Source organism: Phyllopteryx taeniolatus, chromosome 14 (assembly GCF_024500385.1).
Source record: "Phyllopteryx taeniolatus isolate TA_2022b chromosome 14, UOR_Ptae_1.2, whole genome shotgun sequence".
NCBI lineage: Eukaryota > Metazoa > Chordata > Actinopteri > Syngnathiformes > Syngnathidae > Phyllopteryx > Phyllopteryx taeniolatus.
In genome coordinates this window covers 10,229,519-10,256,048 of record NC_084515.1, presented here as the reverse complement: position 1 = coordinate 10,256,048, position 26,530 = coordinate 10,229,519, and the positions used below count along the sequence as shown (strand labels likewise).

The 26,530-nt window shown below is 42.3% G+C and overlaps 1 protein-coding gene and 1 long non-coding RNA gene across 2 annotated transcripts in view; one reads left to right on the top strand and one right to left on the bottom strand.

The window, feature by feature from the left end:
* Window positions 1-1,355: 1,355 nt before the first annotated feature.
* The window catches only part of tnn (tenascin N), a 37,979-nt gene continuing 12,804 nt past the window's right edge, over window positions 1,356-26,530 (bottom strand). Inside the window, exons 5-20 of the mRNA XM_061798299.1 lie at window positions 24,271-24,404; window positions 23,837-23,966; window positions 21,919-22,101; window positions 21,750-21,839; window positions 15,021-15,284; window positions 14,328-14,591; window positions 13,964-14,227; window positions 13,605-13,868; window positions 12,549-12,812; window positions 8,942-9,072; window positions 7,934-8,072; window positions 7,709-7,860; window positions 7,529-7,625; window positions 7,293-7,457; window positions 6,629-6,792; window positions 1,356-5,553 (exon numbers count right to left, since the gene is read on the bottom strand). Of these exons, the coding sequence (XP_061654283.1) occupies window positions 5,398-5,553; window positions 6,629-6,792; window positions 7,293-7,457; window positions 7,529-7,625; window positions 7,709-7,860; window positions 7,934-8,072; window positions 8,942-9,072; window positions 12,549-12,812; window positions 13,605-13,868; window positions 13,964-14,227; window positions 14,328-14,591; window positions 15,021-15,284; window positions 21,750-21,839; window positions 21,919-22,101; window positions 23,837-23,966; window positions 24,271-24,404 (2,861 nt within the window). The 3' untranslated portion in view covers window positions 1,356-5,397. The remainder of the gene's footprint in view (window positions 5,554-6,628; window positions 6,793-7,292; window positions 7,458-7,528; window positions 7,626-7,708; window positions 7,861-7,933; window positions 8,073-8,941; window positions 9,073-12,548; window positions 12,813-13,604; window positions 13,869-13,963; window positions 14,228-14,327; window positions 14,592-15,020; window positions 15,285-21,749; window positions 21,840-21,918; window positions 22,102-23,836; window positions 23,967-24,270; window positions 24,405-26,530) is intronic.
* LOC133489322 (uncharacterized) lies at window positions 23,549-25,818 on the top strand. The gene is made up of 4 exons (XR_009791874.1): window positions 23,549-23,617; window positions 23,824-23,907; window positions 24,631-24,753; window positions 25,605-25,818. It is a non-coding gene; the product is annotated as an uncharacterized LOC133489322 (long non-coding RNA).

Here is a 26,530-nt window from a genome sequence, read left to right as displayed (position 1 = left end):
CTGAGGGCTAGACATTTTTTTTGTGTGTGTTCTCTGGTAACCTAGATAAGCTTCATAAGCATAACTCAAATATCAGAATGCACAACTGTGCTTTTTTTTTTGTTGTATTTCTCTTCATTTGTAGTTTTACTTTGACTTGTCAATGAGGGTAAAAGAAAACTAATCTTCCTGTGATGCAACCAGAATGTGATAAATTTCACTCCGCAAAGTGTTGTTTGAACACATAAATTTATATTTTGGCTCCAGGGAGCCCTGACAGTGGAGACATTTTCCCCCAAGGACCTGCACATAATCTTCACATGTACCCCAAAATGCAATAGGAGTTAAAAAAATTGAGGAATAAAAAAATTCTTTCTGTTATGATAACAAATTCAAATTTTGGGGACAGAAAACAAGTTTCAAGGTTGTGAGATTGATTGAAGAAGAAGTCATAATCTTCACAAGAACGACATCGTAATTTGTCAGGGGGGGGATTGTAATCTTACGAGATTAAAGTTGTATTTTTTCAGGGGAAAAAAGTCAGAGTCAATACAAGAACAAAGACGTCAGCGTAAAGGTTGGTCATCTTATGAGAATAATGTTGTCGTTTTATAACAAAGTCGCAATATTATGATTTGAAAGTAAATATTTAAGGGAAGAAAGTCATATGCACTTTGAATCTTTGAGTTAATTGTGGATACTTATTTTTTGCATAACACAACAAGACATTAGAGATCACCAAGTCATTTTTTTTGGGGTGTGGGGGAGTTACAGATCCACAGTTGCAGATTTTCTTTTGCTTTTCCTTTTTTTCTGTTACTACTTGCATGCATTTGTGTTCTGTGCCTGGTCTGTTCTTTCCGTGATGTTAAAACAAACCCGCCCTTATTAGAGCCACAGACGTTCTCATGGAAAAAATAGCTCAGGCTGAGCCCACGCGTATGTGTCAACCTGACTGACTCAGGCAGACACTCACTGTCCACATCTATTTACACGTGAAGAGACAAAGAGGGCGTGTGCGTGCGTGCATGTGTGTGTGCTGGGTCGGGTCTTTTATTTTCTTCTTTCTCCTCTTTGTGTTTATTCTGGCTCCAAACTAAGCCGAGCAATGGTGGGAACCAATCTCATTAAAGTCACTGTGGGTGGAAAGACATTTCATTTTCAAGACACGCTTTCTTAGAAATGTCAGTTGGAACTCTGACTTTGATGACTTTACAATGCAAGTTTATTCTTCAACGTGAAACATAATCACTGACATCGCTTGACTTCAGAGTTCTAATTTAAAAAAAAAAAAAGAAAAAATCCCGGAGAAATAATGTAAAAAGAATAAAGAAAGCTTTTTTCCCCTCCAGGCTCAAACTGCCACCGTCAGAGTTGAAATTGTGCTAGTTTGTGTGTGGGGCATATTGATAATAATGAGGGGGAAAAGTGTGGGTGTTGAACCCCATCAAGGGGAAAAATGTGGGAGTTGAATCCTACCTTTGGAAAAGTGTACGTGTTGAACCCTGTCACAGGAAAAAGTCAGGGTGTTGAACCCTATGACTGGAAAAAGTGAGGGTGTTGAATCCCTATGACCGGTAAAAGTGTGGGTCTTGAACCCTATGAATGGAAACAGTGTGGTTGTTGAACCCTATCACCGGAAAAGTGTGGGTTTTGAACAATATCACTGGTAAAAGTGAGGGCGTTGAACATTCCTGAAATTCATTCCTGTGTGGAGTTTGTACGTTCTCCCTGCGCTTGTGTGGGTTTTCTCTGGGTATTCTGGTTTCATCCCACATTCCAAAAACATTTATTGGTGCCTCTCACCCAAAGTCAGCTGGGAGAGGCTCCAGCTCACTCACGACCCTGTACTGCACTGTACTGTATTTTAAAATGACTTTCTGCTTGCAGTGTGTGAGGACGTATGAATTTCTGAAGCTTTTGGGTTTAAATGGTGTCGTAACCCTGTCATAAAAATAGCTCCAGTCCAGACAGTGACTGCACTATTTTCAGATTTGGGAAACTTGGGACCCTGTTTTGAAAGTGCAGAACACAAACAGTTCCTGTATGTTGTTGCACAACTTCATTACGAAGAAACATCAGTCATCAGTCAATGGACTCTCGTTATTTAGTTGTTGTAGTACTAGTAGTACTAGTAGTGCGAGTAGTAATAATATGTATAGTGTAGTAGTGTTGGTAGCAGAATGTAGTAGTTGAAGTTGTTGTTGTTGTTGTAGTAGTGCGAGCAGTAGTCCAGTCTATTGCTATTGTCTAGTGCTTAACTATTTGTTAAGCACTTTTAAAGCAAGTAGTAGCAGTGCTCATCCTAGTAGTAGTAGTGCTAGTAGTCGGCATAGTTGAAGTTGTAGTAGTGCAGGTAGTAGTATGTGGTCATTGTTTTAGTAGTACTAGTAGAGTAGTTTTCATATTATGTAATAGTGTTATGAATTCATAGTACTAGTGCTAGTAGTAGTAGTAGTAATGTAGTTTTAGCTGTTTTGGTGCTTGTAGTAGTATTATTAATATTAGTAGTCCCAGTAGTAGGATGTTGGAGTTGTAGTAGTGCTAGTAGTAGGTGAAGTAGTAGAATACAGTTGTAGGAAGTTGTAGTAGTAGGAGTGCTAGTAGTAGTAGTATTTAGAATTATTATGAAGTCATAATAGTAGTGCTAGTAGCAGTAGTAGTAGGAGTAGTAGTACTGTAGTGCTAGCAATAGTAGTGCTAGTAGTCTTAGTAGTAGTATGAAGTCATAGCAGTAGTGCTCATTGTAGTATTCTAGAAGTAGTAGTCGTTATAATAGTAGGTAGTAGTACAGTAGTAAATCCTATCGTACTATCCTTCATCGTTCATTGCATGAAACTCGTTTAAGATCAGTAAAATGAGTTGACGTTACTAAAGCATGTATCCATGTTATAAACATATACAGTACTTTAGATTGGTGCATATCAATTAGCTGCTTGGCTATAATTAACACCCAACTGGCCAGGAAGGTTTCCCAAGTCAAAGATCGTCCAATCAATGAGAGGAAGACACGAATAAATCGGCTCTGGCAGCAGAACAAAAACGTCAGCCGACGCGTTCCGTCCTCATCAGTAGTAGTAGTAAAAGAAAATGTACATAAACCGAAAGCCATATTAATAACATTTGTCAGTTTTGCAGATTAAAACGAGCTTTGAGTCATGCGGTGACGTGAACACAGAGAGCGAGTGAGATGGAACAGCGTCTAATTGATGTTCGATTGAGGCCCATCGCGTTGATCGATCGGCGCGGTCCTCGTCACTGGAATGTAAAACAGCAAAAGTGCAGACAATCGGTAGCGCTTAATGCGAATTCGCTCGCTCGTCCTGCGCAGCTAATGTGATGTGACAGTACGTGTCGAGCCTGCGCCGCCTTGTCCAAAACTCATCTGTTCTTGAAGACAACGCACAAGACAATGGAACTTTTTTTTCCATTTATTCCAATTATTATGACAAGACTCCGTATCGTTGGGGAAAATATGCTAGTTTCCTAATAAAACATCAAACTTATACACAAGCTAAAGAACAAAAATTGAATACAGCCACTGGAGAGGAATCTGGCTCAGAATTCTAAACAATTTGTAACCGAAATTGGTGAATTTTGTTGCGTATACCAGTGATTCCCAACACATTTGCCGTGAGAGTATATCAGGTGTGCCATGGGAATTGAGCAAATTTTACCCAATTGGTTTGAAAATTATTATTTACAGTGGAACCTCCATTATAGTATGTCCTAGTTTTCGGATGATTTAGTTTAAAAAAAAAAAATGTATCCTCTAAATTTTGTCCGGGTTTTTGTCTATCCGCACGATTTTTGTTCAAAAAACTACGTAACTAAGCCACTCATTTCCCGGAATTGATGCACGTTTAACGCAAAGCATCGGAAACAATTCAAATCAATAACCCTTCTGGTCTGCTCTGCAACACCTACAAAACACATCATGTCAAAAGTCAGTACTTTTATTTGTGAAAGCCTGAGTTTTGACAGTATATTACGCTGATGTTGCCCCAAATTTGCCGTGTTGCCGAGCAGACCGGGAGGCTTGTTATTGCCTTGAGTTGTTAGTATAGGCTTGCATTGTGGAATACACCTTGCCATTTATTGAACCCTTTATACATAATACAACAGAAAGTTCCCTGTGCTCACAATTACTTCATTCATGAAAGAACTCCAAAAATGGCTTCCCTCTGCTTCCTTCTCGCTGTATATGCCATCTAGGGTCTTCAGTAAAAGTAAAAGTTATGTTAAATGTTCATTTATCCACTTCATTAGTCATTTAGATTTATTTTAAACAGTTTTGTAAGAAAAGCTATATATATTCCCTATTAAATGCATTTCTTGTGAATATTTCTGGGTGTCTGTAACGGATTATCGGAGTTGGAGTGGATTTCATACGTTTTGGCTTTGGTCAGACTTTCTGGAAGGGATTAATCACGAAAATCGAGGTTCCACTGTGTTGATACATCTATGCCAGCGACGTATAGTGACATGCAGAACAATGACATGCTCTTCCACTAGATGACAGAAGGCATAACGAACTTGGATTTATCTACCCATTGCCTCTCACACAACAGAATAATAGTTTTGTGTTCCAGTAAGTTACCACACTAAGTACATTTGTGAGTAAATTTTCATTTTTTGTCACATTTTTGTATGGTGGTGTACTGTGAGATTTTTGTAAAGTCAAATTAATGCCTTCGCTAAATAAAGGTTGGGGAAAACCAGGGGCACTTTCTTATTATCTATCAGACTAATACTAATTCAACTAAGACAGATAACATTTTTTTACAAGCGGACCTCAGATTATTTGAAAGTGTGCACATGAATGTGAATTCATGGATGAGTTCCACATTGAGACAAGTGATCCAATAATATGCCCTTAGGAGAATTTAGCAGCTAATCAATTGTTGGTCCTACAAAATGAGTCTCTACTAACTCTGTTTTGCTATAAAAATAGTAATTTGTGCAATGGTTTCCAATACTGGGAAGCACAGTTGCATAGTGGTTATCACGTCTTTCTCACAGTCGAGAGCTTTCTGGGTACGAATCTTGACTCGGGCCGTCCTGTGTGGAGTTTGCATGTTCTCCCTGTGCTCGCTTGGATTTTCTCCAGGTACTCTGGCTTCCTCGCCCATTGAAGACTCCAAATTGTCCATAGGTGTGAATGTGAGAATGTGAATGGTTTGTCCATATGTGCCCTGCGATTGGCTGATGACAAGTCTAGGCGGTACCGCGCCTCTAGCCCAAAGTCATATGGGTTAGGCTCAAGCGCTATAGAAATGGAGCCATATATTTTCCAATATTTTCTAACTAAAATTTCATGCTGATTATTTTGCACCAAGTACGACTAAATTCTAAAGAGGTCAGGCTCACTCGGAATACACCAAAGTTGAGTGAGATCTATGGCTCGTTGGCAGTCTTCTACTTCCCCTGGTGGCGGGCGGTGTTCCGTTGGTTCTTCTCTCTGGCCATCAACGAGCGCCTCTTCCTGCTGGAGTACGCTCCCGCCGGCCGGATCTTCATCTCGGTGAAGTCCAGGGATGCCAGGTGACCTTTCCACGGCTCCCAGTTGACCCCCTGGAAGCGGGAAGACAAAGCCATGATGACAACAGAATGCGCAGGAGCCATGACAACAATACAGTGGAATCTCAACTTTTGATATATTTATATATATATATATATATATATATATATATACATATGTATATACACCTTATATATAGAATCTGGGTTGTGTTTGAGGTTTTTTTTCCTTTGAGGCAGTCTTTCCTTGTCTCTGCCACCAAGTTTGATGGTTTTCTTATATTGATAGATATACATAATGAATGAGGAGTGTGGTTCTGTGTAAAGTGCCTTGAGATAACTTTTGTGTGCTACATAAATAAAAACCGACTTGAATTTTGTTTATAATTATTTGAATGATAAAAGAAATAACCAAATCATGTAATAAAATTGTTTATTTTACTGGGATTGTTATTTTAATATTTACAATATTATAATAAATTATTACTAATTAATGCAACAAATCTTCTCTGTCGGGTGGAAATACGGTCCAAATACGGTCAATTTGATATTTTTTCACAAAGTGATTCTATTGGTTCGTCCACAAATTGTCCGTAATTTTTATGCATTATTAACCAATTTAAAGCGTTGAAAATAGGTTGAGGACAAATCAATTCACATTCTTGGACACTTGAACTATGAGAAGTGTGGTAAAACTCCACCTCTTCCCTCATTCTGTGGGAGCCCTATATGAGATAATGTCTCCTCAAGATTGAAAGTCAGGATGTTTTTTTTTAGACAATAACAAGTGTAAATAGATTAGATGCATTGGAGTATGCCTGTTTAATTTAAATTGGATACCTGTAGTGCTTCAGTGCAGAGGGAAGTGCGTACAGATTCATTTCCCCCTATTACTGCTTAGTCAACTCATCATTTTATTTATTGTATCAATCATGGCTCTAAGACCAAGCATTGTTGGGTCTAAACTGTTTGTTTGACTATATGTGCTCTGCAATTGGCTGGTACCAAGTCCATTGTGTCTATTAAGGACAAGGATGAGAGAAAATGGATGAATGGAGGTTCCAGTGTAAATGCTGGCTAGAGTCTATTTGACGTTTGAAGTTAATGAGGCGTATCTCCGATTACTCACCAGACTGTGCCTGTTGTCTCCCCATTTACCATTGAGGTTGGCCAGGTGACAGTTTTTGTACCACCAGGCCCCGCGATGCGTGAGGGCACAGTTGCCGAGGGCGATGTCATTATCCGAGTCGAGAGTCGTCCAGGGGCGACCTTGGTGGTAGGTCATTGCGTCACCTGGGCAGCGACATAGACAGACCCCATCGATCAAGCGCCGGTAAATACTTCCGAACGTCACTGTGTCATCACGTTTTGCCGACCCACTGGACAACTATCGACATTGATGCTGCAGTGTTGCTTTAGGACATTGTGGCGTCGTACAATAAGTCGATAAATGTCCAACCTCTAAACCTGACAAAAGCCTGACAGGACTTCCTATCTGAGAAATAACCAATTAGAATCTGAATATAGATTTAAGCCCATGTTTATTTATACCCTGAGTGCATTTTGACTTGAAGTGCATTTATTAGTCGAAAACGTTTATTTGTTTTGTTTTTTTAAGCTGGAAATGACAAAAAAAATGGAAAATGACATGACATTGTATGACTCATTTTGCAACTTACTACATGTATTTGTACCGATTATTTTCTCATTAAATAAGTAACAAATCCTGTTGCCTCTAAGTTGAGCTTTTAAATTGCTTGTGTCTTTTGATAAATTCTACATGTCGAGTCTACCTGCTGTCCCTCTGTAGTTGCCGACGGTGAGCGCAAACTTCTGCCTGGCAGGGGCGATCTTGAAGCCGTCGTAGACGGCGTAGGCCCTCTCGGAGCCGAGGCCCAAATCGAACCTCACCTCGTACTGGATGGCTGTGTCGGTCATCTTGTGCATCTTATCCAGCCCTGAAGTAAACAAAACGAAAACAGATCAGTCTGCGTGACGTATTCAGCAGGACGTACTCCAGAGTTCTCACCGATCCAAAACTCGTCGGTCATGTTCCCAAAACCAGCTACGTACTGCCTCCAGCGTTTCATGAAGTCCAGTTTGCCAGTAGTGCGACGCTGCAGGACCTGAAGGGAACAGCACATACAGTACGAGACACAGCAATCCCATGCGCATTTATATTCTTGCTATTAAAAAAGGGACAGCGTACCAGCCAGCCGCCTCCATCAGTATCCATGTCGCAGTACGCTTCTATTGGTTTGGAGTTGTCATTGTTGATGTATATGGTGTAGATGCCACTCTTCTTGATGCCATTTTTCATGATCTGAAGGCAGTCCATGGGGAAGGGGTACATGACGCCAACTACGGAAGACGTGTCAAAAAGCTTAGTGAGATTCGGCATTTGGCCCAAGCTTGCGTTATGATGTGAGCAGACCTGTTTTGAAGACGGTTTCCACCACTTTGCTCCTCCTGCTCCCTCTATAAGCGATGATGCTGACCATGTATCTCTTGGCCATCTGGAGGCTTGATACGGCAAAGCTGGTCTCTCTGGCTCCAAGGTGCTTCTCAACAGTCTGAGCACACGACACAGCAGATTACCGCATGGACACTTTTACAGCGAAATAAACCCATCTCTCAAGAGTGGGGGGCAGCCACCGTGTAGCACCCTGTGCCGAAACCCGGATCTTGTGTCAATTGGCTGGAATTGAGCCCGACATACGTGACTTTGGGGTAACAGGAGTTGCACCGAGAGACCTTCATCCAAAAGAACGTACAGTATTTGCAGTGAACCCCCGCACGTTTGCAGTTCGACATTCGCAAATTCACCTATTCTCCCTGTTTTTGTTTTTTTTACCTGCTTATTTCCAGAAATCCCTACTTATTCAAATTTTTTATCACCTGACCCCTGCTTATTTTATTTTTTACCCCCGAAAAATGTATTTTTTTCATGGCAATTACAAGGGTGCGTCAATTACACTGTTCACTGATTTTTGCCATTCACGGACGGCCTTGGTACCTAGCCCCCCGCAAACAGCAGGGGTCCACTGTACTTCATCAAAGGTATTCAATGGCCTTCATGGTTCTGCGCATGTTTTTCCACACCACACTCATCCAAGCATGCCTTTATGGACCTTTATTTTTGCACTAAGAACAGAAAAGTGCCACACCAAGTTTCTCCATGCACAAACAGTGGGTGGTGATTCATTAGAGACCAAACTTGGTAAAATTCTCTACATGACCACAAGAGGGAAGCCTTGCATAGACCTTGAAAATAAAGGATGCATACAAGGCACCTCTAGTAAATGGAATACATTTAGACATGATGATAAGAATGGACACATTCAAGCCTAGATATTTACAGTGCCTCAGAGAGCCTCCTTTGACATTGTCTGCATAGTTGCCAATTTTAATATTATTAGTTGTCTTTACATGTTCAACCCACCTCCATGTTGCCATCCTCATCCCTGTAGCTAAGGATGTAGCCATCAATGTCAGCCAAAGGAGCGGCCCAGCTCAACGTTGCAGACTCTGTGGTGACACCCAAAGCCCGCAGGTCCTTCGGAGCGTCAATGTCTGTCAGTTGAATCACAGCAGACGACACGTGAATACTCATTCATGCTGCTAAGTTATACTGGAGTTAATTAGGTTGGATTTTGGGGGCTGTAAAGCTTGAAATTGCAAATGACGATCATCCCTCTGGTGTGCAGTACAGTCGACAGCATTTTTGTTTTTGTTTTTTCTGTCTTCCTCCACTTGACGCTCGGAACCAAAGCTGACAATTATTTGCATGCATGGTTTTCATTTGCTTTGTGCAGATAAACCAGCAATTAGCTTGTCCTGTTTAAAAATAAACACTGAGCTAATTTGTTTGACGCGTGCACATGGGCTCAGTAATCATAGTGTGGGGCGTGAGCAACATTGGAGATCCATCCATCCATGAAGTTATAGCACTTGCTGTCATTAATGTCAGCTGGAGCCTATTCTAGCTGACTATGGGTGAGAGGCTGGTACACCTGGGTCACACTCGGAATTACGCCTACAATTGTCAGTCTTTGATGAACCTAACATAAATGTTTTTGGAATGTTGGCGAAGCCCCACGCAAGCAAACTCCAAACCAGAAGGCCCGATACAAAATTCGAACCCAGAACTTTAGAACAGTGAGGCAGATGCACTAATCACCAGGAAACCTACTTGATTGCTACCTGATTGAACCTAGTACCTTAAATTAGTCATTGATATCGGAATTTAAGTGGTCCTCTGAAAAGGAAAATAATAAATAAGGATTTTAGTTTATTGCTTTCAGATTGGCAGCATGGTGAAATAGTGGTTAGCATATCTGCCTCACATGTCTGCTGTACATGTCTCAATGTCCCCCTGCAATGGGCTGACAACCAGTCCAGGTTGTACCCCGCCAAAGTCAGCTGGGATAGGCAACAGCTCACCTGCAATCCTTCTGAGGATAAGCAGTATAGAAAAATGGATGGAGTTCAGATTTGTACTGGTTTTCATTTTTCATTGAGTCCGTGAGACTTTTTTTGAAAAGGATATTACTGAGTGAATTCATTGGGGGATTGCTTTCAGTGTTTACCCCTAAAATGTACACATTTTTATCAGGATACAGGCACTTGCAAAATATGCTTATTTTGGGGGGGACAGAAAGGTGATTAATAAATCTGAATAATAAAAACAGCGGCTCCACGAGGGCATTTGCACTGGCTGATCCTTGGGCCCTCAAAAACACACACACACAAAAAAAAAACAGTTGTAATTTGAAGGCTGAAGGAAGTCTGAGAGCACATTAACTATAGTGGTATTGCTTTGCGACAGAATTAATTGACGCATTTAGGCACTTGTCCAAAAAGGTCTTATATGAATTATTATTGTCTTGCATGACCACTAATGGTTGGCAGCTTTAAACAAGATACGTTTATAGTCCAAAAGTGAGGCCACACCTTTAATAGGTAATTAAAAAGTGTTCGTGTGTGTTTGTGTTTTGCACAAAGATACGTTTGTTGTAAGCCATCCACCATGTGCCACTGCTGCTGACCCATACTCAACTACAGAACGTACTGTATGCTGACCTCTGGGAAGCCTGCCCTGCCAAAATAAAGGGTTCTGCTGCTTCCTGAGGATTTTTGCTAAGAAAATGTGAACTGTGAAAGCAATGCAAACCCCGAGAAAGTACATATGGAATGTTTGGCGGGTGAAAAGCGCTTTTCAGCCATCCACAAAATGTGCTACCTTTGTGTTAGTGACTATTAGAGGTGGTCATAAACTTAGTTCATTATGTAAACCTGTACATCTAAAAAGATCCTATACAAGAGCTGGATCAAAAATAGGTTTTACAAAAACGCTAGTGTCATGGTATGTCCACCCGATTTTGTGTCGATCAGCATATTTTTTTCTAACTTTCCAGGGGACAGACACTATTGAGTGAGTTTTGGGGGTTGTGTTGGGAAACCCCTAAAATACATACATTTTCACATGGCTTTCAAAAATTGGTGAGACTTCAGGCATGTTGAGACCCCCAACAGTCAAGAAATGTGTCTGAAGAATAATAATACATAACGATTCCAAGATAATAAAAAAACTACTTTTACAATCAGTTATGGTAATCAATATTAAGAATCTAATCATTTCAATAATGCTGGATTCAATTTGAATTCAAGCTATTGCACTGTTTATCAACATAGGGTCACATCTTACCACCACCTTGAACAGCGACGCTTCCTGGCATGTGCAACATGTGCGGCCACACAGGGCGGCAATGCTGCCCCACCCCAAAAGGAATTTGTTACCTGTAACGGTTTTTAATCAAGTAGAGGTGTAACCTGACAACATTGGTGTTTATGTGGGGAATAAGCGGGGAATATAGTGGAGCTGCAAGATGCACAGTGATGTACTGTCACAGTTGGTGTGCGTGTTTATAGTGAATGTCATTTTTTGTGCTGACGTTGAAACATAAACAATTATTCCGTAATGATCCTTTGCAGTCACCAACACTGTTATTGTTCTCCCCAACCCCCTGTGTATTTGTGTGAGAGCTCAAAATGAAGGGTCCACCAATCAGTGAAAGTGTTACGTTTGAGTGTTTGGAGTTATTTTTTTTATATATATCCATCCATCCATCCATTTTCTGAGCCGCTTCTCCTCACTAGGGTCGCGGGCGTGCTGGAGCCTATCCCAGCTATCATCGGGCAGGAGGCGGGGTACACCCTGAACTGGTTGCCAGCCAATCGCAGGGCACATACAAACAAACAACCATTCGCACTCACAGTCGCACCTACAGGCAATTTTAGAGTCTCCAATTAACACATGTTTTTGGGATATGGGAGGAAACCGGAGTGCCCGGAGAAAATCCAAGCAGGCACGGGGAGAACATGCAAACTCCACACAGGCGGAGCCGGGGATTGAACCCGGGTCCTCAGAACTGTGAGGCTGACGCTCTAACCAGTCGGCCACCGTGCCGCCTTTTTATATATATCCATCCATCCATCCATTTTCTGAGCCGCTTCTCCTCACTAGGGTCGCGGGCGTGCTGGAGCCTATCCCAGCTGTCATCGGGCAGGAGGCGGGGTACACCCTGAACTGGTTGCCAGCCAATCGCAGGGCACATAGAAACAAACAACCATTTGCACTCACATTCATGCCAACGGGCAATTTAGAGTTTTCAATTAATGTGCATGTTTTTGGGATTTGGGAGGAAACCGGAGTACCTGGAGAAAACCCACGCAGGCACGGGGAGAACATGCAAACTCCACACAGGCGGGGCCGGGGATTGAACCCGGGTCCTCAGAATTGTGAGGCTGACGCTCTAACCAGTCGCCCACCGTGCCGCCTTTTTATATATATATATATTTTAAAATAAATATTTAGCCTACAAAATGTTACATGATAGTCTGCTTCAAAGCAACATGGACACTTTTGACTTTTTGACTTCACCTATCTCTGCAGCCTAGTGGCAGTTTCCATTCCAGTATTGGGAATTTGCTTTATATACCAAAAATGTTCCTACATTTTGTTAAGTGAAATTTTTTGTTGGACTGACCTGTCTCTGCTTGTACTGAAATCTTCCTGCTGCTTCTGCCTCCTTTGACGGCCCAGATGTAGACCGTGTAGACGACACCGGGCCTCAAACCAGTCAGACTGTGAGAATCGCTCTCGGGACCAACGTGGATTTCCCCACTTGAGCCCTCTGAGGAACTGTGAGTGAGGACATAGCCGTCGATTTCTGCCTGGACGGCGTCCCAGGACACTCTGAAGCTGCTCTCGGTTTGGTCTCTGGCTAAGGGGTTAGCAGGATCGTCCAGTTCTAGAGGAAAATGTTAGTAGATGCAGTTCATACAACTGATGCACTCCAAGCAGTATTGTTTCAAGAAAATAAAAAAAATAGTCGTAGTATGTAAAATATTAATTGATGAGAAAACTGAAGCAGGCCCTTGTATCTTCATTCTGAAGCTAGAACGAGGGGAACGATTGTTCCATTGTTGTCAGTAGTTAACTTACTAACTTTAAAAGAAAGATGCTCCAACAAGGAAGTAAGGAAGGAAGGAAAGATTACATCTGCACCTGAGTGGGACTGCTCAAGAGCTAAAGTGAGAAAATGCGTGGCGGTCCAATATGTCTTTGCCAATGAGCAGAAATAAGACTCAAAATAGATGAAGAATGAACAGATCCATTGAAACGAAATGTGCTGTTCTGGTTCATTTTCGTTAACAATCCAAACTTGGCAGATCCCAGCGCTTTACTTAGCGACATTCCGGTTGACATTGTTTACCAAAGACTCTAGTTAGATTTTGTACAAAAACAAAGTGATGTGCTTTTTAGGAGCAGACTGACATCATATGAGGGATTGCTTTTCCAGTGCACAGTATTGTCTCAACTTGACTCAGCTCTACGATAGCTTCCGATTTGGCCACGTATCCTCAAATGTTACAATGACACAGAGGATAACAATGGCATCGACATGTAGCCAGTGGGGCTGTGTCGAGCTGAGAACGTCTCATGCGGTGGAAAGGCGGCTTTAAAATGAGGATCTGATCAATTTAACCCTAAAAAAGAAAATAAAACATAAAAGGGGTGTTGCAGAATCATCTTTTAACACCTGTTTGCGCTTGTGTTGAGGCCTTCCTGCTGACTTTGCTTCCCTTGACAGCCCAGATGTAGACAGTGTACACCTCGCCTGGTCTCAAGCCCGTCACGCTGTAGGAAGTGGTGTCTGGTCCCAGAGAGATCTCCCCACTAAAGCCCTCCGAAGAGCTGTATGTGAGGACGTAGCCGTCGATTTCTGCCTGGACACCATCCCACGACACCTTGAAGCTGCTCTCTGTCTCGTCATGGGCTAAAAGGTTAGCAGGAGCGTCCAGTTCTAGAAGATAATGTTAGTAGAAAAGCTTTACTCATACACTTAAGTAGTACAAGGTCATGTAAAGAGTAAAGATGTAAAGAAGTCAAATTGGAGACCTGTCTGTGCTTGTGTTGAGACCTTCCTGCTGGCTTTATTTCCCTTGGCAGCCCAGATGCGGACTGTGTAGATGACTCCAGGCCTCAAGCCGCTTATTGTGTAAGTGCTAGTGTGAGGCCCAACTGGGATTTCCTCGCTCGAGCCATCAGGGGAACGGTACTTTAGCACGTAGCCGTCGATTTCTGCCTTGACGCCCTCCCATGTCACCCTGAAGCTGCTCTCTGTCTCATCATGGGCTAAGAGGTTAGCTGGAGCATCCAGTTCTAGAGGAGAATGTTGGTAGACAAGCTTCACTTATACACTAACGTTTGGGAGGTTATGTACTATATCTAGAGATGTGACGAGGTAAGTCATATTGAAGACCTGTCTCTGCTTGTGTTGAGACCTTCCTGCTGACTTTGTTCCCCTTGACAGCCCAGATGTAGACTGTATAGATGACTCCGGACCGCAAGCCTTTTATTGTGTAAGTGTTACTGTCAGGCCCAAGTGGGATTTCCTCGTTTGAGCCATCAGGAGAACGGTAGGTCAGCACATAGCCGTCGATTTCTGCATGGACGCCCTCCCATGATACCTTCAAGCTGCTCTCTGTTTCTTTCTGGGCCAAGAGGTTAGTAGGAGCGTCCATCTCTACAAGGAGTGGTGGTGGTTCAGGTTAGTAAGCCAAAAGGCAGAATCTCTCAAAATGTAAGATTTTTAGACAGCAAAGTGACATTCAACACATTGATGACGGGCCCTTCAGAAATTCATCCCTGGCTGGGTTTCTATTCGCCTTTCAGGAAGGTCTCCAGCCGATTTTGGCCGAGTTGCCTTTTGGCGTGAAAGTTCAAATATCCACTGCTGGCACTGAGGTGAAGAGGTATTAAGTGTAACATGCCTACTGAGTTCTGGATGCTCTGGATAGCCAAAAAAGGCAACAAATGTAATAATAACTGCACTGAGGTCCTTCAAATTTTAGAAAAAGTGATGCTCCGCACCCAGCTGATCAAATTCATCCATGTTTGATGAATCTTTTCATCAATATCAAATTTGAAGTTCTTAGGATCGTTTAAAGTTTACCTGTCTCAGCCATGGTGAAACTCTTCCTGCTGACCTTATTCCCCCTGAAGGCCCAGATGTCGATGGTGTAGACCACGCCGGGCTTCAGGCCGACCAGCGTGTATGAAGTCATGTCGCGCCCAACAGGGATCTCGCCGCTGGAGCCCGCATCTGAGGTGTACGTCAACATATAGCCCTCGATTTGGGCCTGGACTGGGTCCCAAGAAACCGTTGCAGTATCTTCTGTTACTTGACTGGTGACCAGGTTTGTTGGAGCGTCAATGTCTGAGGAGGACGGTCCAAAAATTAATCGTATAACTTAGAAATGGACATGCCTTTTGAAGAAGACAAGTAGCCACGTACCATGGAAAACAGATTGCAACCCCGAAAATGGCCATTGGTTTATGGCCCCTGATTCATTTATGCCAACCCTCAATAAAACCGTTATATTGTCAAAGAACATTGGTGGTCAAATCCAGAAGCACACCTGACTGTGATAATTCAGTTTATGTCAGAAACAAATGCTGTGGTTGATTTATGCTCCCCCATTTATGTATTATTTTATCTATTATTTATTTATTATGTATCATGTAAAACTGTCATAGAACAACGACAGTAAAAGCTCGACGCACATTTGGTAGTTTAAAGGTGTGTGGTTTTTGTTGTATTTATTAATTTCAGCAATCTTTTGATCTTTTAACAACAGGTGGTAATAAAATTCAAAACATTCCTTTATGAGGGGTCATTAATCATTCTACACTTCGATTTGTTTTGACAACAGGAGGTAATAAAATCATCATGTACAGTACATTCCTTTGTGGTTTTTATTAGGGGTGCCATAAATCAATCTGTCCTTCGATCTTTGGGGCCATAATTTATTCTTGACGTGCAGAATCTTCTATCGCTCTCATGTATTTCAGAAACAGGAAGTAATAACTCACCCAATTTAGCTAACTGAACTGCAGTCAATGAGCAGGATACAGTTACACTGTACAAGTCATCTTTTCTGACTAAATATCATTTTCAATGTCAGATAGACACTGGAACTGAGGTGGGAATTTTAACGCCCTGTTGTACTGAAAGCAATGTCGCCGTCCAACAAATTTGGTCTCAGATCTTTCAATCTTAGTTGGTGCCAATGCTGGTCCGGTTCTGGTGTTAATGCCAGTGGTACAACAATGTGCACCTCGACTTCACACTGGCAGGGAGGAAACCCGGAGCGACGTCATCACCAATGTAACATCCGTGCGTCACAGTATGCATCTCTGTTTCACATAGCTGCGCGTGACCACAGTTGGCTTCTCGCCAGAAGCCTGTGGTCAGAGCCCAGCTACTGGCGTAATGGAAGCCTTCCTTCTAGACCAACAAAAGATTCGGTGGTAGTCTGGCATCTGGTTTGCCAGCTCCATGGGTGTGCTTTGGAGGTAAAAAAAAAAAAAATCTTAATACAATCAAAGAACCACTGCTAACTCCATGCAATTGCATGGACTGCTGACCAGTCCAGGTTGTATTCTGCCTCTCGTCCAAAGTCGTCCGGGATAGGCTCCAGCTCATGTCCTCTAATTCCATACATTATTATTAATGCATTACATTATTCTAATTTGTATTTTCTTATATTCATTTTCATTTATTACAAGCAACTATAGAAAATGGATGGTTGCTGCTAATTTTGGTTCTAGCTCCCAACCAGCGCTGACACTCGCTCAATGTGAAAGGGGCATGACTGAGTATTCGTTTAATATGAACTACATTGTGGATTTTTCATTTTTTTTGTTGTTGGGCGCGGGTTTGCAGTTTTCGTTGATTACAAGAGATCACACATACAAGAAAGTGAGCGGTTCAATTTCACTGACGGTATTGTGGTTTACTCGCTCGGCTTGCGTTCAGGCAGCGTGGATTCAATTGCCGCCGAGTGCCTGTGTGAATGTGAGTGCGAATGGTTGTCTGTCTCTATGTGGCCTGAGATTGACTGGAAGTCAGCTGCTCACGAGCCTCAACAGGATGAGCAGTACACACAATTGAAAAATATGCCCAAATCCTTTAATTCATTTGCCCAAAATGGCTCATAGTAAACACGAGTAGTTGGAGATCAGAATCTGGCATCCACCGGTATGGAGTAGAAAGCAAACAAGACGTCTGTCACTTGGTTGTTGTCTCCCACTTTCCAAACCACAGATAAAAAGTAGCAGGATCAGAGGAAGGGTTTCCCCTTAAATTGTAGAACAGATACTGGCTTACACTGAACGGAACACCAACTGAGTCACTGTTTCATGACATTCGAGGGAAAACCAAACTCAACCGGTGTCCTTGCACACAACGCCAGCACAGAGTTCGTCCGTGTGTAACATCTGTGGTTACGTGGTATCACAGGAGACATGCGAGCCATGCGAGCCATGCACGATGACGGGCGTCAGTGTGTGTTGAGGGAAGATTGATGACGGAGGGGTGTGAAAGGGAAGGCGCGGCACCAGCGCCCAGCAGAGACACGGGAAGCGAAACGAAATGTAAAAGCGATCATCATTAGGGATTATTCCTTTGTGGAGCAGTTCAAGGTTTGTCTGGCGTCACGGTTGCGCTCGGCTTGATGAAGACTGATCGATGATACATGAAGGAGAAGAAAGTAACGGTCCATCTGCTCAACTCTCCTCTATTTCCGTGTGCTTTACAAACCCATAAGAGTACAGCTTGATGGTCTCAAAGACATCACAAACTTTTGAAACTAATCTTTGTAGTGTGTAAATGGTTTATTTTGCTCCAAGAATCCCCTTCAGGTGGAACATTTTAGTTTACTCAGAAGCCACGATGGTAAAAACAAATCAACCGTATGTGTACAACAACAGAGTGTGTGTCGTGCATCTCTATAATGAGTTTCACTCTTTGAATTGAACTATCTAACTTCCATCCATCCATCCATTTTCTGAGCCGCTTCTCCTCACTAGGGTCGCGGGCGTGCTGGAGCCTATCCCAGCTGTCATCGGTCAGGAGGCGGGGTACACCCTGAACTGGTTGCCAGCCAATCGCAGGGCACATAGGAACAACCAACCATTCGCACTCACAGTCATGCCTACGGGGAATTTAGAGTCTCCAATTCATGCATGTTTTTGGGATGTGGGAGGAAACCGGAGTGCCTGGAGAAAACCCACACAAGCACGGGGAGAACATGCAAACTCCACACAGGCGGGGCCGGGGATTGAACCCGGGTCCTCAGAACTGTAAGGCTGACGCTCTAACCAGTCGGCCACCGTGCCGCCACTATCTAACTTAATGAAGCTTTTGACACTATCCTAATTTATTGAGATGTACCTGTAGGTCCCGAACATTGAACAGTTAACCAAATCAGAGCACATAGAAAACTTTCTAAATAAGCATGTTAAACCTGGGAATATATTTTACAGCGCTTTGTCATCCATCCTATCCTTTGACATGACCTATATTTAATTTCCTCATTCACATGGAGATTAGTTCGACAAATAAAATGTTGGAAACCTCTAGCATTATATTGAATGTCATGATCTATGCCATACTGAGAGCACACCTTCAGCATCTGTTGCAACCCAGCACTATATTATGTAAGAAGAACCAGGTCATCTGCATACATAAGACAATTTACAATAGTATTGTCCACAAGACAACCTGTTTTACGGCCATTATTAGACCCCATATAGGGATTACATATTCCTTCTTGCTCATTACTAACATAAAGTTCAAAGACACCTGAGTGTCATAGATAATTCCTTTTATGTCAGAGACGACATAAACAGTAGCTTAGATTGCATTTGTCTATTATAAATAGGGATTGTGGCACGATTCTGAATTATTTTTTCATCTACTAATTTATTATTATTAGAACCGTCCACAGTGCCGCCTGGTTAGAGCGTCTGCCTCACAGTTCTGAGGACCGGGGTTCAATCCCCCGGCCCCGCCTGTGTGGACTTTGCATTTTTTCCCCGTGCCTGCGTGGGTTTTCTCCGGGCACTCCGGTTTCCTCCCACATCCCAAAAACATGCATGGTAGGTTGATTGAAGTCTCTAAATTGCCCGTAGGTGTGAATGTGTGTGCGAATGGTTGTTTGTTTGTATGTGCCCTGCGATTGGCTGGAAACCAGTTCAGGGTGTAAACCGCCTCCTGCCCGATGATCGCTGGGATAGGCTCCAGCACTCCCGTGACCCTTGTGAGCATAAGCGGCTCAGAAAATGGATGGATGGATCGCTAGAACCTGACCAATATGGGATTTTTAGGGTCAATGCCAATACTGATATTGGAGGCTAAAAAAAGGCCAATATTAGATATCCAATATATCAGCCGATATCTGAAACAACTTCATTGATATACACAGCATAAATACTACTGTACATGAGCACAAGTTACAGTATATTAGGAGTTGAAAGTTATTTTTTTCTTTATATTTGAGAATATGCAAATATTGCGAAAAGGTCTTGAAGCAGCAGACGCAACGTGACTTCTACAAATAGAACCAAACCACATTTATATTCCATCTAAAGCAAACCAAAAATGCACATCATTTTTAGCAGACATGTCTGACCAGAGCGATGGAGAAAGAGAAATTCTGCAACCGTTCTCTGGGTCCTTGCATGTTATTCTTCACCCCTCCCTTGCGCATTTTGGCTTGCGATTTTTCCTGCAGAGGACCACTTAATACAACCTCTGACTGATAAGCCTTGCAGACAGACTACACCTCACTGGACCATATAAGCTGTCCCCCATAATACCAAGACTCAACATTTTTGCTTCCTGTCCATCTGCTTTTGGTTATATGGGCCTTGCTGGTAATTTCATTGAATGTAAATTCGGAGCAGCTGCGGTGGTAAGCCTTGTTATGCCTCCTAGCACGTTAGCCACTTGGACATGCCCACTCCGAATGGCTTTGATTAGCCTGTTTTACTTAAACATTGAGACGCTCACCTCTGTAACGGTCACAGTTTTGAACACCATTGTTCCACAATGGCTGCTGATTCAAACCATTTTTCAGCCATTGCTTTGCAGGGCTCATTTACTACACTTTCTATTTTTTTATTTTTTATTTTTTTTTACATATTTTTATGCACAGCAGCAAGTGTTTCCAACTGGGGGTTCAATAAGATTTTAGGGGGTGTGAAAATGTGGCTATAGATTTTCTTTTGTCCCCCATTTGTGGTATACAGTGTAGAATACAGTAAATACATGCGTGAGCGAGACAAGGTTGGGAAGTGACTGCTGCAAAATATGGCCAAAGGTATTCGGCCTGGCTTGCAATCTCAGTTAAAAAACAACAACAATGAGAGTCTCAGGGAATGATAGTCCAACCCCGGGTTGATTAATTACTTGATCGAGGTGCACATGTCAAAAGACAGTTCGCATTCTTGTGAAAACATTTCAAATATGAATGGCAAGTCATTTATCAACTGTTCTGTCAAATGTTTTATTTATTTTTTATTTTTAAAGTGGTGCCAGTTTTTTTTTGCATGTTTGCAACTTCTTTGTGTCAGTTCCAGCAAGAAGAAACCAATCAGGCAAATAAAATAATACAAAAAAATCCCTTAGACTTCAAAAAAGGCCAGTGTATATAAAGATTGCAAGCCCTACCAGTTAAATTCTGCAATTTCTTCTGACTTGCCCTGAATTTCCCACCAACAATCAGTCAGTCTGGCCTACCTAAAACAAGTATTAATAGATAATAGGAGCTCGTGTGGCACTGACGAGACCAGAACATCTCCAATGGCAAGTAGAGCATCTTCAATTCTTGTTAAAATCCCTTTCAGAGAACACCTCAAATGAAAGATTGTAGCCACTGACAGGGCTAAGACAGCTCTGTCTGGTGTAGATTAGGGATTCTCCGCGCATATTCGTACTTATCATAGGAGCAGGTGACGGAAGAAAAAATAGCAGGGGGCTTCAAAAGAAGAGATACATAAAAACATTTAAAATGGCTGCGTATGGTTTTAAAAGACGGACATCAACTGCATGACCGCATTTGAGCTGATTTAACACTGTGGATGAGACAAGACGTGAAGAGGGAGCAATAGTTTGAGGAAATAAGGAAGCAGAACTTGGAACACCTGTCTGGTCAGCGTACTACCTCTAACATGATCAAATACACTGGTGAGCCAGCACTGCTGATTCTGAATGCCCAAGGGGAGATTAGACTGACATGGAAGCCGGTACATAGAGGCTAAAATGTGATTGGACAAAAAACAAAAAACAAAAATCATCCGCATACTGGAAGCAGTGCAGCCAAGAGAAATACTACAAATATTGCTCAGCGACTGTTTTTCTCAATGTGTTTATGCCTCAAAAGTGTTCTCTGTCAATTGACTGTCTGTTGTCGTACTCGAGCGGGTCCAACTACCGGAGACAAATTCCTTGTATGTTTTTTGGACATACTTGGCAAATAAAGATGATTCTGATATCACGTTTCCCCTCCGTGACCGCACTTATCATTAGAAGTGGCCCACATTATGAGGATGTAAATTCCTGCCCTTTACGTCATTTACCCATAATTGTAGCTCTCGATGGCGGGACTTTATTCCTTAATTGTTATGTTATCATTGGGCGCGCGTGGAGGGTTGTATCGTATGTCATTGTGTGCAACAACATTCAGGTTTTCCTATTAATTTCTTGGCTGTTAGCTTTTACACAGGCTCAACCAGGCACGGTAGGTAGAGGCCCAATTAAAAGCATAAATGCTCTGGAGAGGTTTATCAGGTTTATACAATACACAGATGAGATGCAGAAATGCAGTTTGACACTGACTTGTAGAACCTGTGACTGTGGAAGAGTTCCCCTCAATTGGTCCTTTTATAGCCTGCACTGCAATCAAGTATTCTGTTCCTGGATACAGACCTGCGGGAAAAGTATGATAAACTGCAGTCAGCACGCTCTTGTGTTACAATTTCGCCTAATAATATGTGTGGATGCTCACCCATGATGGTGTGTTTGGTTCGCGCCTCTTGGCTTGGCTGTACGCTCAGCTCCTCCTCCTGTCCTGATGGGTCAGTGTGTGTTAGCCGGAAGTGATCCACCTCCGCTTGTGGGTTGCTCCAGTCCACCTGGATTGAGATGTCTGTACGGTCCAGAACTCGGATATCGTTGACTGCTGAGACAACTGGAAAGCAACAAAATTGAATTTAAAATAGACATTCATGATCGAGACCTTCCACATTTACGAATGTAAGAACTCCAACAAAAAAACATTCACACCTACGGACAATGTTACACGGTGAAAACAGTAGGGAAGAGAAAATAAATAAAAAATAGAGGAATCAATAATGAATGTGGTGTCCCAGTGTTCTGAGCTCGACAGATGACGTACCATGATGTGGGGGAAAAAAGGCACAGCCATGGAGTGAGATCACAGCTACTTTGGATGTACCAGGTTGGTTGAAAGTGGTAGAAATGTGTGATTTTAGCTTTTTTAACTGCGGAAATGTCAACTTAAAATTAAATATAGCATAGCCAGACATAGGTCACAAATACAAAGGTCACAAATACAGCTGCAGCATACTTTACGTCCAAACCAGTGGGAAAAGGCACCAGGCTACCTATTGTTCGGTTGCTTAGCAACCAGCGCCAAATACGGGCAAGCTTGCGCCAATGTCGTCGTTGTCCCTGCACCGTCCTGCGCCCTAATCCGCTGCAGTGTGTAAGTGCCTTTAAAATATCGAACTCAGAGCCCATGGGCCAGATCCCAGCCCTCTACGTCTTTTTACATGGCTCCCAAAAGCTTGCCTCGGTTTTTCCTCCACTCCTCTTTAAAACTAGCTCTTACATTGATAATAACCAATGCAGGGGCAATAATGGAATCTGATTGGCGATCATTAGGGTGCGCTCTCGCCACTCGGCTAGTCTGTAAACACAGTGCAGCTCAGCTTTTGGCTAGCAGATGTCATAATAATTCCATTCAAACAGTTTCTGCAGTTTCATGACCTAAAAAGAACACAAATGATTGTTGCACGTTCCTAAAAAGAAAGGATTGAAGCTATTGATGTTTTATTTTTGTAATTGAATTTGTTCCTGTTTATACAGAATATACGAAGTTTGTTTTGCTCTCTTAATGTACCCAATGTGAATGTCACCATAAATTTAAAACCACGTTACATACTGAACCATGATTTTTGGCGTACCATTACACCACTAGCTATTGTAAATGTATGGTGTTATAACCGGCCCCCCTGAGGGCAACCAGACTGCAACTACGATGTAGACCCAAATGAAAAGGAGTTTGACACCCCTGCCAATGTCTGATGTAGGTCGTCGTCTGAAGTTTGCAACCAGCCAAATGTCTGCCTCCAGCTGCGTCCTCTTCCTTGCGCAGTCAGAAGCCAGACGAACCAGGTGTGTTACAGGGAACACTGTGCTCAGTGTGATTTTTCCATGACATGACGGGAGAAATCTGACACGATATGTCCTGGTTGTTTTGCGCTAATCTGTCTCGCAATCTCCCTCTGCACACATCCGTCTCCTGCCACATCAGTGAGGAAGTCCGATTCACATTAAACACATCCGTGCAGCTATTTCCTAGCAGTTAGCTTTAAAATCCAATGGTTAACAAACCAGATCTTAATGAAACACTTTGTGGTTCTTTGAGCATGTGGACCCAGATAAAGGACACTGGATAAGAGGTACTAACTTTCCATTGACACATCCACTACTGTAAATATCAAATAAACCATTCTAATTATATTTGTAGACCACTTAAGAGTATGGGCTTTTTAAAATTCTAATAATACAAATCTTTAAGGTGTGTTTGTGGTCTCGTAGACCAAAGATCAGACCACCGAGCTTCTTCAAAATGTCTGGTTGACTGGTTCTGTTTGTTTCATGACAGCTTGCAGCCTCACCCGTGGTGGCTTCGATCTCATCCGCTCCACTTTGGATGCCTCTGATGACAGCGTGGACTTCAACAAAGTAGGTAAGCCCCGAATTCAGGCCTGTGAGGAGGTAGGAGTTATCCATGTTGGGAACCCGAACCTAGGACGACAATTGTTGAAACAAATATCAGCTTAGAATCCATGACGCAATTTAGATTTACTGCTATCTTGTGGCACAATTTGGATATGTGACATGGTAGCGTAAGTAGAAAAAAAAGGCATAAAAGTGAGTAATTGTCCAAATGTGGATAAAAATCAGATATGCCTCGGATATGACAATTATATAGGCCAATGCAAGTGCAGTGTAAACACATCAATGTGAGTGTAATGTCAAAAAAAAATCTGTGACATCTGTGTCTGCCCAAACAACACAAATCTACAATACAGTGAAAATGTTATTTTACCTGCTTCAAGGCGCTCCCCTGACCTCGGGGATGATAGGTTAAAACGTAATAGTCGGCCCCAGGAACTGGCAACCACTGGACCAGGAGGGAGACATCAGTTGCCTGGACCAACCTTAGACCTTGAGGACTAAGAACTAAAACAAAAAAAAATGCAGAAAACACAATATTTAAATTTTTATATTGAGCAAATTCAGAAGTATGCAGAAAGACATTTTACTTGACCATGTCCTGACATGTTGGGTTGGGAGTCTTTAACTATGTAAGCATTACCAACAAGCCACCGTTTAATATTTCGTTTTTTTAGCTGTAGACTAACTGTTTGGAATTTTGTTGATGGTTATTTTTAACTAACTTTTTCAGCCTCTCTCCTGTCTGCTCTGGAGATAGTGAGGACATTCAGCGGCTCCTGTGCTGTGCTAGCCGAATGCAAAGCTCTTCATCGGAGATGATGGAACAACTGATGTCAAGTGGGTGAATAAGAAGGTATGTACCGTAAATACGGCGGTGTACCGTAACAACCCGGCGGCCAAGACAAGGCAGACGGCCAGTCGACAGCGTTGGTGCTGCTACGCTTTCCGCGAATGAGGAAACCTCTGTGGTGGATTAATAGTCGATGAATATTTAGATTTAAATAAATAAGGCTTTGCATGCAGAAACCTGAGATATTTCTTATTTATTTATTTATTTTTGCAAAAAGGAAAATATCTGCGCTGCATGGCTGACATAAGACAGAAACAGTACCACGCGGTTTTCCTCAGCTTTAGCTCTTTAGCAGCTAATAGGTACTTTCTGCTACTTGAGACACAGTCTTTGTCCTGAAATAACATTTCTGAAAGGGAAAATTCACTAAAATGGGAACATTTCTGTAAATGGAAATGAAAAGGCATTGTATGAATTGAATGAAAAGATCATGGCCAATCTGCTGTCAAAGAGCACTACGAACGGTCTGGTCAACAACCACATGTATCTTTATTTCCTTTGTTTGAAGTTAGTTAATGATGGAATGATGATGGTATGAATTTCTACTTTATATCTAGTATAAGTATATAACTTAAAGATCTTTCCTTTCATTTTGTTGTACTTTCTGTGTTAGAACATGATGCATTAAGATGTACTGGACTGTATAACAGTTCTCCATTTACTACATAGTATCAGAGACTAATTCCATATATCAAATTTTAAGCCCACATATAGAGCAACAAAGGTTATTCAAAATATGCTTTTGGATACATCCTAAGTTGAACTCAACTCATATGTGAACTCAACTAGTGGCCTAGCTTTGATAATGCAGCATTTTTAATTCTCTTTCTTTCTTTCTTTCTTTCTTTCTAAAGCGCAGAAAAAGATGACGGAATATAAAATCAATGAGATTCACTCAACCTGCTGCCAGTGGCGGTTTCTGGCATGTGCAATATGTGCGGCCGCACAGGGTGGCATTGCAACGGGCCTCCATGCTGGCAACAATCCATCCATCCATTTTCTGAGCCGCTTCTCCTCACTAGGGTCGCGGGCGTGCTGGAGCCTATCCCAGCTGTCATCGGGCAGGAGGCGGGGTACACCCTGAAATGGTTGCCAGCCAATCGCAGGGCACATAGGAACAAACAACCATTTGCACTCACAGTCATGCCTACGGGCAATTTAGAGTCTCCAATTCAGGCATGTTTTTGGGATGTGGGAGGAAACCGGAGTGCCCGGAGAAAGCCCACGCAGGCACGGGGAGAACATGCAAACTCCACACAGGCGGGGCCGGGGATTGAACCCGGGTCCTCAGAACTGTGAGGCTGACGCTCTAACCAGTCGTCCACCGTGCCGCCTGCTGGCAACAAAATTGTTTCAATAAAATTCCCATAAGACTTTATACATTTCTGCCAAGCAAGTTTTTAATTCTGTATTTCTTTCCTTAATTGTAATTATTCTTAATTGTCTTTATTCCTTTTTGTTTGTAATTTAATATATTTTACAGAAAAATCAAGGTGCACTCTAGTGCAATTTTCATTAGTATGTGTGTGTATCTGTGTGTTTGTGTGTGCGTGTGTGTTCAATTGTGGTGTTGGGATCAAATAAGGGGGTCTCGCACAGGGCGCCATTCAAGCTCGCACCACCACTGCCTGCAGCATCCAAGATGTGTAGCTTAAAATATCCATGAACCTCCAGTATATTTTGCTATTAATGTAGCTGACACTCATGCTACTGTTAATAGCGAAAGAGTCATGCTCTGCGGGCAAGAAACCATTTGTGGATGAAGATAAGCGACGAATAT